The following is a 13,803-nucleotide window of genomic DNA, read 5'->3' on the forward strand; positions in this document are numbered from 1 at the left end:
CTTGCTTCTTCTTAAAGTATTCTCTTTTTTCTTCGATCGGGTCTTGAAACGTTTTGACGATGATCGAGTACTCTGGATATATCCCATCTCCTAGATAGTATCCGTGACGATAGAAGGTATCGTTGGCATAAAACGGTAAGACCGGTGTGCTACGGCTAATGCAATACTCTAGCACGGGGGACGCGTTGAGAACGTTTATGTCATTGTTGGACCCGACGGAGCCGAAGTAGGCCGACCAAATCCAAAGGTTGTGTGAACAAATGGCTTGAAGACTAACCGTTGGTACTCCATGATCACCACGAGCGTATTAACCTCACCATGCGGTTGGACAGTCGCCCCACTCCCAATGCATGCAATCTATACTCCTGGTCATGCCGGGAAAAGAATGTTTGATTTCGTGTACGTCGTATATGTGAGTCAGGTCATTTAAAGTTGGAATCCTTAGATAACGACCAACGTATAATTGTATTATTTCCTATACAAATAAATTATTAAAAAATATTTATATTAAAAATAATAACTAATGTAAACAATTAATATTTTACCGATGCAAAAATTCTCCAACGAGTCTCGCGTCGTTTTCTCAGCAATCTTTAAATACGCGTCGTTGATGTCGGTCGTGTTGCCGTACGCGAGGATGCGTAGCGCCGAAGTACACTTTTGGATGGCTGTGAATCCTAAATGTCCTCTTGCGTCGGGTGTTTGTTGAAAATATGTATACTCTCGCTCCAAATCTCCCACGATGCGCAAAAATAAACGTTTAGACATCCAAAAACGACATTGAAACATAGCATCGTTAAATGTAGGTGTGTCCTTGAAGTAGTACTTCATCAAACGATCGTTCTCTTCGGTACGATCCCGATGGATATACAATCACCTGCGTGGCAACGAAGAGCTTGTAGAGCCAGACACTATCGTATTGGCGACGGCCCGCATTGTGTTTATGGCCTTTTTTGTCTCCTCCAACACTCGTTGTTGCACCTGATAAATTCTCTGACTCACCTTAATTACTTGATCCCAAATTTCGGAAGAGTTCGGGCTATCCAGGGAATCCATTTTGAGATAGAATGAAATGAAAATGTGAAGAAGTATGAAATGGTGAAAATGGTTGAATTAGTTTTGTATTTCTATTTGACTTTGTGTATGATATGGTGAAAAATGGGTTGAATTGGTTTGATATTTATATTAAGTTTTTATTTATTTATTTTTTTTCTTTAAAATGTGACCGTTCAACGGTCAAAAGAATATATTATTATTATTTTCTTAAACAAGCACGGCGACAAATAGAATCCCCCCCTCGCCCCACATTCGCCGGGGCGGTGTTCTCGCCTCAAAATCGTCTGGAATAATTGTCCACTACGGGTGACCTTACTTGACAACATGTGATAATAAAGATGACCTGTAATAGTCATAATGATATTTTAGAAAACTGAAAGAGTTATTAAAGTGGCTGTGTTCAGGTTCTCATCATTGAGCCCAAATAGAAAGGCCTAGTTTAATGGTGTTAATTCATCATCTTAAGCCAACATTTTCGATCATTCATTGGGCCTTGCAACCAGTCCAATTACTTATGATCGAAGTTGGAACGACTTAAGTTACTGTCAGAAGTTATTGTGTTCCTGAGTTCACTAAAATAAGAGAGGAGAAAAGAAAAGAAAAAAAAAGAAGAATTTTCTTTTAATAATTTATTTTCACTTTTTATATTTCTTTTTTTTTTTCTTCCTATTTGTTTCCAACATTTCTTTTCATATACTCTTTATTTCTTCTTATTTTTCTTCCACTTGTTTTGTTTCCCTTTCCTTTAATGGAACCCAATAAGATAAACTTCTCACATTTCATTTTTTTTCATTCATTTAAAAAAGGCATTTAGATCACAATAATTTTTTTCTTTCCTTTCATTTCATTTTTTCCATCCTTAAATGAACTCGGTAAAGTGGCTTAGGCGATTCAGATGGATCCAGGAACATAATTTCATATTTGAAGCAAATCCAGAGTAGGCCTTTCGATTGCGAGAAAGTAGCTACCACAGGAAGGTCGTGCAGCTAACTCTTGATATGAGATCACGATTTTTTTTTCAAAGTAGGCATTTCCCACTAGTCAATGGGCGGATCTCGGGTTTGCCCAATACTTTCCTCTATGAGAAAATCTATGCTCCACATAAAACAAATTCAAAACAAGCCCTCTAAGAACAAATATGGTATGAACTCGTTGACTAGCCAATTGTGAAAAACAATTAAGTGGAAATAATAAAATATTTATATATATTAGGGTGGGGTTATATTTTATTTATTTATATATTAGGGTGGGGGGGGGGGGTGCACTTTTTCTAGAGTCGGGTCAAGTAATCGGAAAATGATGATAAGATAACATGAAACGATTTAATATAACTAAAACAACATAGCTCATCATATGATCGGAACAAACGACATAGAAAGAATCTATCGTTTTATTTTATATTTATTGGACAAACATACAATGTTTACACAATTTGAAAAAGAAGCATAGTTTTGGAATTAACTCCTAGTTTAATTCAATTATTATACAGCTTGTATAATATTACAAATAGAATATGGAAATTGAAGAGTTCAAAAAGTACTAGATGGGTTGAGAAGTGAAAGTTCCGTCAAGTAATCCAGTTGCTATGTGTCTATAAGCCGTCTCGGTAAGGTGCACCCCATCCCAGTTTGCGTAAGTGGACGGGTCCTCGCATACTTTCGACCCTAAGTGACCACATCTTGCTTTGTAATTGAAATTGTATGGTCCACCTCCTCCACAACAAGCTCTTAAAGCTCCATTTTTCAGTCCTGCATGTATGCATAACATAAATGTTATATTATAACTCATTACCAGATTACCCATATCATAAGCCAACTCAAACCCTTAATTGATCGAAGAGACTCGATAAATATAATCGCAACTAGGCAAACCTTCCTTTTGGGTGATTAATGTAAGCATGAATACTTTTATGTTAGCCCATGAAGATAACGTGAATTGATTAATGTAAATGAATTACATTGATAACAAGTACCATGAATGACAAGAGACAACTCTGGAAACTGCTTGGCGTTCAATACAAGAAAAGTTCGTTCAGATTGTCATTGAGATCAACCAGTTTGTCGATCTTGATACAATGCCTTTCCAAGAAGTTGTTGGAAGATTGAAGGCTTTCAATGAACGCACCAAAATAAAAATCAAGGAACCAAGGAGGAAGACATATATGACAAATGTTGGCCCAGATGAATCAAACAATCGAATCAAACGAACTTATCAAACAAACGAACACGAGATATTGAGGAGACAACCCTCGACTCTTTTCATATATCAAACGAACATAACAAACGAACTTCACGAACTTATCAAACGTACATGGAGATGAGACTCCTTGACTCTCTCTTAACTCTCTCTTGACTCTCACAAATAAAACTAATAAACTAGACCCTATTTATAGACCTACTAAACTTCCTCTCCAAAACATACCTTTCATAAACCTACATAATTCAAATAACTAAATAAATATATCATAATAAACCCTTAACTTTATTAATATTCAAGATTAATCCTTCATTCACCCCCTTAATCTTGAATTGTATTTCTTCTTGCATTTGTTTCTCCTTTTCAACTGACTATAGCATACTTACTTCACCGATTCTTCAAACTTAGCATTCATTCCTTCAGTGCTTAACTTTGAAATCATGTTACTATTTTAATTCTCAACTCGCTTATTCTCATCAACTCGTTCTTGACTAATACTTTCACGAACTCCAAAAAAGTCATTTGGAATCGTTCCAAAGCGAATATCCTTCACTTTCATAATCGGTTTCACATCATAACTTTCTTTATTTTCAGCTTTTAAGTTATTAGGATTACAACATACCTGAAGCTTGATGTTGTACGTCATATTCAGATTTCTCTCAACCTTCATCAACAATCTCTCTTTTTGATCATATAGCCTCAATGTCCCATTGGCTATTTCAATCTTACATCCTTCTTCATCCAACTTTCCCAAGCTAAGAAGATTAGTCTTCAACTTAGGGATATAGTAAACATCATAAAACGATTTCTTTTCACCGGTCTTACTTACCACAGTCACATTACCTTTACCTTTGATTTCGATCTCGGATCCATCACCAAACTTCACTTGACCCGAAACTCCTTCATCCAAGGTAGTAAAGAACTCTTTCTCTCCTGACATATGATGACTTGCACCATTGTCTAAGTACCATATATCTTCATTCTTTTCAAACACATCAGGGATAACCCTTTCTTCATTCAAACTTACCTTTTTTATTGAACAAACCGCCATGAGCAAAGAAGGATCAACATCATCTTCTTTGTTTGTCAAATTCACTTCATCATTCCATTTACTCGGTTCCTTGCATTCATTCGAGTAGTGCCCAATCTTGTCACAGTTGTAGCACGTTACATACTTCCTTCTATCTTCCCATTCTCCAGGGTTCTTTTTCCGATATTCACCCCGTTCATCATTCTTACGCTCACCATTCCATCTTGGATTACCTCTTCCTCGCCCGTTGTATCTTCCACGGCCTCTACCATGTTCTCGGTAGTCAGGGACGAAACTACAGGAGGGTCCGGGGGGTCACCGGACCCTCCGGCCGACCAAATTCTTAATATACTCGGAAACTCAGCCAAAAGATTTCTTGTAGTTAGACCCTCTTGATTTATCTCTTATAAAGTCTAGAAATCCAAAGAGAGAAGAAAAAGATGGTTTAAAACTTTCCAGCCGGAAAATAGTCGTCGGTGTACTGCAGATAAAAAAGGATGAAGAAGAATCACATTATAGTGGATTTATTTTTTAAATATTAAATGCACTTTACTGTGTGGGCCTTTAAAAGAATACAGGCTTGGTCCAACTATTTTAGTCTATTATTAGTGTACATAACTCAAAAGTCCATTTCCAAGATTACCATGTTGTGTGAGTGTGTATTTTTTTTTCTTTTTCTTTTTTTGGTTTTAGTTTTGTTTTTTAATTACTTTTATTATTAAAAATTATGAACTAAGTTATGTACGAATTTTACTTTTAGATATTTAGAAGGTAATGCAACGCTCTAATTTCTTTTATGTTAGGTTTTTATTTCATCACAGTCACTTTTATATTTTAAAAAATATATAATTAATTACGCTACTTATTTTTTATCTTTTATTATGTAACGAGGGCTTAAATAGTAGGCACACAACCATGGTTTAGATGTAAAAGAAAATTTATAGCGTGACCCCCCAGTTTAATAGTTCTGGTTCTGTCATTGTCGGTAGTTTTCAACTTTCTTTTCGGTTTGGGTGAACATGAGCTGACTTTGGGATGAACTTTCATTCACATTCTTGAACTTGTTTCTTTCTTCATATGCCTTCAAACGTCCAACCACATCTTCAAACGCTATTGTTTCGATGTCTGCGAGTAGCTCCATCGAAGAAACAACGGGTAAATATTTATCCGGCATAGAGTTCAAGAACTTTCTTACCAAAACCTCTTCTTCAAGTACCGCTCCCAAGCTCTTGTACTTTGATTGTACTCCACCCAACTTCGCTGCATAATCATCAATACTTTCTGTCTCCCCCATCTTCAATGCATCTAACTCGGTTCTTAGCATTTGAACACGAGCTTTCTGAGTTCTTTCTGTTCTAAGATAACGAACTCTTAACGCTTCCCAAACATCTTTCGGTTCTGAATACTTGGCCATCTGAGGCATCACGTCTTCAGGCAGGGTTTGAAAGATAACACCCAAGGCCATAAACTTCTTTCTTTCTTCAATTTCTGCACCCTTTTCTTTATCAATCGCATCATGCAAACCGTTCGCACCCAAAATAATTTTCACCATAACCGACCATGACGCATAGTTAGTCGAAGTTAACTTTGATGCTTGCAACACAAAACCACCAATCAATTCTTTCACCGTTCCTAAGCTTCCTGCTTCTTTATCACCAGCCATGTCTGAATCCTAACAAGGTCAATGGTGATTCAAACGGTTTCGATTTTCTTCCTTTTTTTTGTTGTCTCGTACACACCTAAAGAATATAATATATGCTTTTGATCTCCACCGAAAATAGGGATTACTTCCTTTTCTTTTCTTGGTGTTCACCGACTTAATTCAATGATGATGAATTAATTGTAAACTCACAAAACAAATATATCAATTGCATATAATAATATTGATGTCGGCAGAAGCTTTTTTCAAAACACAAATCACAAACCAATATAATATATAATGGTGATGGTTATTAATATGGAATCACAATTTCCTCACAATCGTAATATGGCCGCAGACAGCAATGCGCTGAACCAATACTCCGAAAGATTTTCGTTCCGACTCACTTTTCTTTCACTCACATTTCTGATCTTCAAGAGCTAATCGAGCTCTGATACTAATTGTTGGCCCAGATGAATCAAACAATCGAATCAAACGAACTTATCAAACAAACGAACACGAGATATTGAGGAGACAACCCTCGACTCTTTTCATATATCAAACGAACATAACAAACGAACTTCACGAACTTATCAAACGTACATGGAGATGAGACTCCTTGACTCTCTCTTAACTCTCCCTTGACTCTCACAAATAAAACTAATAAACTAGACCTTATTTATAGACCTACTAAACTTCCTCTCCAAGACACACCTTTCATAAACCTACTATAATTCAAATAACTAAATAAATATATCATAATAAACCCTTAACTTTATTAATATTCAAGATTAATACTTCAACAAACAGTTGTTCAGAAGATGGAAAAGAGAAGGTCAATGCGCATAAATGTGAATTTGGTGATCTTGAAAAGTATTCAAAGCAGTAAAACAAAGAATGGGGTCGACGCAAAAATTGGAAGCCATGGAGAACTAAAGGTGGAGATCAAGTCTACCAAAACAAGGATTACATATTAAGATTTTTCAAGTGTAATGAACTTGGACGCTTCAAGCATAAATGTTCAAAATGGAAGAAAAAGGAGGCAAACTTGACCCGGGAGAACTAATAAACCAACACTACTGTGATGGCAAACCAGATCGATTTCGAAGGATGAACACCTCACTTAATCTAAGTTTAATTAGTTTAACGGGGATTACGTGTTGAAGTTAAACTAAACTTAGAGGGTATAAGTGTCATTATTATAAAGTAAGTTTAGGAATAAAATATTATTTGTAATTTGGATGGGTCTATAAGTAATCAGTGATAAGTGTAATCGGTGTTTTATTCCCTGAACGAGGTATTTGTTTGAGATGCACCGGTTGGAAACATATATATACGTATGTATATATGGATGAATAAATGATGTAATTTTGTTGTGTTAATCAAAGTTTCCGTTCGTGTGTATCGATCTCGATTCCTCTTCTATTCGATCAATTGTGATTTGCTCTTTGATTACCAACAAATACTTGCACAATATCATATTTCTGTATGTTTCCAACAATTATATTGCTTAATATATTATAATGAAGTTATTATTGTATAGGATTTTTCCAATAAATAGTATACGCGTGTAAATACTCACCTAGATGGCGCGGAATGTGAAATAAGGCCTTTGCGGCACCATAGTAGTCTGCATAGATAATTCGAACGTGTGGGTACTTTTGTCTTAGTTTCTCCAAAGCTAGCTTTAGTTGAGCGTTGTGATACTTTGAGAACGCGTTGTATGCCTTCAAACATCCGTTTCCATCATAAGCTGTTTTGTTTTGAGTTCCGAACAAGGTTAGGTAAGACGCCGAGCATCCTATTGGGAAATTCCCTGGCACCACCACCTCCTTTGCACCATCTTCGATCACCGTCTGTGAAACATTATTCAAAACAGAGATTTCGTTTATACATGTACATATTACGATGGGAAACCGAAAATGAATATATTGTATGCAACACTATTTCTAAGCATAAATGCAAGTATGCAAAGCCCTTAGTGTTATTATTATATGTTCTTGATCAATATACTTACGCTGGTAGCAGATATAATTGTTCCCACAACCAAAGGTACCATTCTTTTTAAATCCGTAAAAGTTCCACCCAAGAAAAATGCATAATTGTAGTCATTGCCACCAATTTCTCCCATCATAAAGAGTGATCTCTTGAAGTAGCTATCGCACTCTGCAATACAAAATATATAAAAGTTATGTTGGCCAGACAGACAGACAGTCAGTCGTTTAGTACAAACAAGACAGAATTTGGTTACCACGCCCCGGGTAAATGACTATTTTCTATTAAACTCTTAACTCCACATGCGTAACAGATTACAATGACCGATAAACTAAACAATTCTAAGACTGAGTGTTGTGGGTTGAGAACGGGCGCCACTCACCTGCCACGCAAGCAGGATATATGGGTGCCAATCATCATACTGGCACCAAGTTTATCGGGCGCTAAGACGCCCTTCTTCTTGCCAAAGCATTGGTGCCCCCAGTCCATCATTTCAATAAAATCCAACCGTTTGATTGGTTGACCAAATAGTAAATATAATGTATTTTATATGTTAATTTAAATAAAATAATTAGTAAGAAAATAATGATTGTAAAATGATTTATAACTTGGATAAGTAACCCGTATATATTCATAACGCTTGTTTTTTTGGCTGGTTAGTTAATGCCCAGGGAAACATGGTGTTTTTTTTTCTTTTGAGTTTCCTTGTTTTTTTTTGGTGTGGTGTGTAACAGGTGTTTCCTCGGTGTCTTTTTGACTAGTTTCTTACTAGTTTTTTGGTTGTTCTCTTTATAAAATTGGCCGTTAAAAAAGAAAGTTAATGCCCCGGCCAGTACGTACGTGACACTAATGACATTATTTTTTTCATTAATTAACCAACAACCAATGTCAGCCATAACACATGTTCTAATTAAAACTTTGTCTTCTTTTTCTTCTCTCAATCTTCTTTTATCTGTTTTTCCTAGTTTATCCCATTCCAAATTATTCTAACAAGCTATTCATGTTATATAATCTTTTATAGTTGTCTAGCTGAATTAATGTAATCATAATAATAACCTTGTTTAGTAGTGCACATGCTCGACTTAAGTCGCTTGAACCAGTCCAGCTGAGTGTTTAATGAATCATTGGTCCAAAGAATCCCTCCAATGCCTTTATCATAGTAAAATTTTGCATCAAGTGCAGTAGCTCCAGCAACAGCAAAGTTAACTCCATGTTTGGCTTTAGACTTCAAGCTTTTGGCAATTGGTAGATAAGGAGGTAAGTATGGTAACCCATATTTCTCAGCTGTTTCATTTCCAATGATCATCATGTAATTAAGACAAAAACATAGAAAATAATTATCAAAGGTGTAATGGAGTAATATTTATACCGATGAAATCGATAATAAGGCGCCCATCGGAGCAACGACCTGTCGGATGACCAAAGAAAGTTTCGCCATATGGAAGCTTTCCAATAACCGGATTTGCTAACGCGCCAGAATGGATGAAGTTTCCGGTATCAGCAATGGAGTCACCAAAGCTAAAGATTTTGTCATATACTAATGGAATTGAAGTGGAAAGTTTAGGAAGGACACAAAAGAAAAGAAACAAGAGAGTTACCATAATTTCAAATGAGTAATAAAAATGAAATTTTTTCTATTCTTTTTATTGGAGAAACGTAAGTAAATAATAGTGATATGATAGCATGCGAAAATAGTTGTTGCAACGCCTGGCAAGTAACAACTATCTAAAATTTAATAAGGCAACCTATTACCTACAACACAACTGTCCACCCACAATAATAAACTCTTTGGCAAGTGACAACTACCTAAAATTTAGTAAGGCAACCTATTACCTACAACACAACTGTCCACCCACAACCTATTATCAGCCTTCTATCATCTTCACGGTATATTCGTTCCTTTCTCACTATTATTATTATTATTATTAGTATTATTATTATTATCATTAGAACATACGTGATCCGGATCTTTGGAGTTTATTTTCATTTTAAGATCTCTTGACTATTATTGTTATTGCTACACACTATTATTATTATTATTATTAGTTTTTGTTACTATTATTATTATTATTGATTTGGTGTTCTATTGCTTGTGTTTGTGTGATTAGTTGCAACCATAGAGCGTAGGAACCATGACTATTACTTGAGACCATGTCCTGAAACAAGGGGTGTAGGAAAGAGTAAAGATAGGGAGCGTATATTGCGTTTGGCTTCATGGAATGTAGGAACATTAAATGGTAAGTTGCTAGAATTGGTAGATGTGCTTAAAAGACGTATGGTTCAGATAGCATGCCTCCAGGAGACTAAGTGGAAAGGACATAGAGGGGCTGAGTGTAATGGGTATAAGTTGTGGTACTCGGGGTCTGATGGAGCTAGGAATGGAGTGGGGTTTCTAGTGGCTAAGGAAATACACACTAGTGTGGTGGAGGTGATAAGACATAATGACAGGATTATGGTGTTGAAATTAGTACTAGGAGAGGAAGTAGTGGCAGTAGTCTCCGCCTACGCGCCTCATGTAGGCCTAGGGGATCAGGAAAAGAGAGAATTTTGGGATTGCCTAGACGCAGTGGTAGGGGGCATACCTGGGGGGGAGAGGATTTGCATAGGAGGTGATTTTAATGGACACATTGGTAAGGCTAACGATGGTTTTCAAGCCGTTCATGGGGGTTTCGGTTTTGGTGATAGGAATGAGACCGGAACAGATCTTCTAGAGTTTGCGGTGACACATGACCTAGGTATTATAAATTCTTATTTTAGGAAACAAGATTCTCATTTAATCACTTTTAGCAGTAGCGGACGCGACACGCAAATTGACTACCTTTTGATGAGGCAAGGAGACCGACGTTGGTGGAAGGACTGCAAAGTCATACCTGGGGAGGCAGTTGTGACTCAACATTGACTACTAGTGACAGATATAGCCTTCAGAAATAAGCTGACTGTTCGAGAGAAGAAAGGTACACCGAGAATTCGATGGGGAAATTTGAGGGACGAAAATCTCCTACTGTTTAAGGATAAACTCATGCTGCATACGCGGGCTCGACTAAATGGGGACTCAACTCATATATGGGAAGCTATGGAGACAAAGATCATCCAAGTAGCAAAGGAGACTCTCGGGGTCACAACAGGAAAGACAAGTGGGCATAAGGAGTCTTGGTGGTGGAATGACGCAATGCAAGACAAGATAAGGGACAAACAAGGATGTTTTAGGGAGCTAATGAGGTGCACGAATGAGGAGGAGCGAGTGGAATTGAGGGACAACTACAAAACGGCCAAGATAGAGGCGAAGAAGGCAGTGGCGGAAGCAAAGAAGGCGGCCTTTAAACGGATGTATGAAAGTCTAGAAACAAAAGAGGGGGAACATGCTATGTTTAAGATTGCCAAAGCCAGGGAGCGTAGAAGGCAAGATCTAGGACCGGTGAAGTTCATAAAGGATACAGATGGGCATGTACTGGTCAAGGAGCATGACATCAAGCTAAGATGGCAAACCTACTTTCACAATCTTTTTAACAATGGGAAAGCTTTCCAAGAAGAACATGACAACACAAACTTTCAACGACAACAATCGAATAACTGCTACTGCCGACGGATCACACGAGAAGAGGTGAAGGATGCACTTAGGAGGATGGGAAGGTCTAAGGCGGTTGGCCCAGACAACATACCCATCGAGGTGTGGAAGTGTCTGGGGGAGGAAGGAATCATGTGGTTAACTACTTTGTTCAATAGTATTCTCAAATCAGGTAAGATGCCAGACCAGTGGAGGAGCAGCGTTGTAGTTCCTATCTATAAGAACAAAGGAGACGCCCAATGTTGTGGTAACTACCGAGGAATCAAACTATTAAGTCATACTATGAAGCTATGGGAAAGTCTAGAAACAAAAGAGGGGGAACATGCTATGTTTAAGATTGCCAAAGCCAGGGAGCGTAGAAGGCAAGATCTAGGACCGGTGAAGTTCATAAAGGATACAGATGGGCATGTACTGGTCAAGGAGCATGACATCAAGCTAAGATGGCAAACCTACTTCCACAATCTTTTTAACAATGGGAAAGCTTTCCAAGAAGAACATGACAACACAAACTTTCAGCGACAACAATCGAATAACTGCTACTGCCGACGGATCACACGAGAAGAGGTGAAGGATGCACTTAGGAGGATGGGAAGGTCTAAGGCGGTTGGCCCAGACAACATACCCATCGAGGTGTGGAAGTGTCTGGGGGAGGAAGGAGTCATGTGGTTAACTACTCTGTTCAATAGTATTCTCAAATCAGGTAAGATGCCAGACCAGTGGAGGAGCAGCGTTGTAGTTCCTATCTATAAGAACAAAGGAGACGCCCAATGTTGTGGTAACTACCGAGGAATCAAACTACTAAGTCATACTATGAAGCTATGGGAAAGAGTGATTGAGGGTAGACTTAGACGAGAAACTCAGGTTACGGTCAACCAATTTGGCTTCATGCCGGGCCGTTCCACCACAGAGGCAATACACCTTATAAGAAGATTAATGGAAAAGTATAAGGAGAAGAAGCGTGATCTACATATGGTGTTTATTGACCTAGAAAAGGCCTACGACAGTGTGCCACGACATGTGCTCTGGGAGTGCTTGGAGGGTAGAAGAGTGCCCAGGAAATACATAGAGATAATTATGGATATGTATACCAGGAGTGAAACAAGTGTCCGTGCGCCAGTGGGGGATACTGATTTCTTTCCTGTAGAGGTAGGTCTTCACCAGGGGTCAGCGTTGAGCCCGTTTCTTTTTGCAGTAGTCTTGGATGAGTTGTCAAAGTTGATTCAGGGGACTCTCCCGTGGTGCATGATGTTCGCAGACGATATTGTGTTACTTGCTGAGAAAAAACAAGATCTAAACATGAGGCTTGAGGAGTGGCGAACAACCTTAGAGACAAAAGGTTTAAAGATTAGCCGATCTAAGACGGAGTTCCTCCACTGTGATTTTGGTGGGATAAACGACAATGAAGACGCACAGATCACAATTGAAGGTCAGGTGGTCCCGCAGGTACCGAAGTTCAAGTATTTAGGATCATTTGTACAGAGCGATGGGGAATTAGACAGTGATGTGACCCACCGAGTTCAGATAGGATGGTGTAGATGGAAAGCAGCCACAGGTATATTGTGCGACAAGAGTTTCCCGACTAAACTAAAGGGAAAATTCTATAGGGTGGCAGTTAGACCTGCAATGCTATATGGAACAGATTGTTGGGCCATCAAGAAGGCACAAGTGCGGAAGATGGAGGTAGCAGAAATGAGAATGCTACGTTGGATGTGTGGGCACACAAGGCTAGACCGAATAAGAAACGTTGTGTTTCGCGAGAGATTAGGGGTGGCGAACATAGCAGACAAGATAAGAGAGTGGAGATTGAGATGGTTTGGACATGTAAAGAGAAGACAGACGACGAATCCTGTTAGATCCGTAGAAAACATTACTATAGAGGGGAGGAGGGGTAGAGGACGACCGAAATTGACTTGGGATGAGAGGATTAGGCATGATTTGATAGACCTAAACCTCTCCGAGGACATGGTTGAGGATATGAATTCGTGGAGAAGTAGAATTAAAGTTAAGGATTTTTAGAGAGAATTGAATACCTTAGGGCTTAGACTTAACTTATTTAGGTCACATACCATAATGGTATTTCCCTTACATATATTATTATTATTATAATTATTATTAGCTTTTATATAGCTGTTAAACTGTGATCTTATTATTAATATTATTATAATTAGTAGTAGTTTTTATATAACTGTTAAACTTTGATTTCCTTTATTTTGCTTCATACACATGTACTTACAGCCGAGGGTCTCTCTGGAAGCCACCTGTTTATTCCTTTGGATAGAGGTACGGTGTGCCTACATCCCACCCTCCCTAGACCCTACTTAT

At 38.0% G+C, this 13,803-nt stretch overlaps 1 protein-coding gene across 1 annotated transcript; it reads right to left on the minus strand.

Annotated features, from left to right (window-relative positions):
• Positions 1-2,519: 2,519 nt before the first annotated feature.
• On the minus strand, positions 2,520-9,517 carry LOC143600772 (GDSL esterase/lipase At5g45910-like). The gene is made up of 5 exons (XM_077078361.1): positions 9,286-9,517; positions 8,973-9,200; positions 7,939-8,087; positions 7,504-7,777; positions 2,520-2,804 (listed from the first exon to the last, which is right to left on the minus strand). Exons 1-5 carry the CDS (start codon positions 9,515-9,517, stop codon positions 2,596-2,598), a joined length of 1,092 nt encoding a protein of 363 aa, XP_076934476.1. The 3' UTR covers positions 2,520-2,595.
• Positions 9,518-13,803: the final 4,286 nt, after the last annotated feature.

The sequence above is a fragment of the Bidens hawaiensis genome, unplaced genomic scaffold (assembly GCF_021521415.1).
Source record: "Bidens hawaiensis isolate Kalapana, Puna unplaced genomic scaffold, B.hawaiensis_p1.1 tig00054878_1, whole genome shotgun sequence".
In the NCBI taxonomy this organism is placed as follows: Eukaryota; Viridiplantae; Streptophyta; class Magnoliopsida; order Asterales; family Asteraceae; genus Bidens; species Bidens hawaiensis.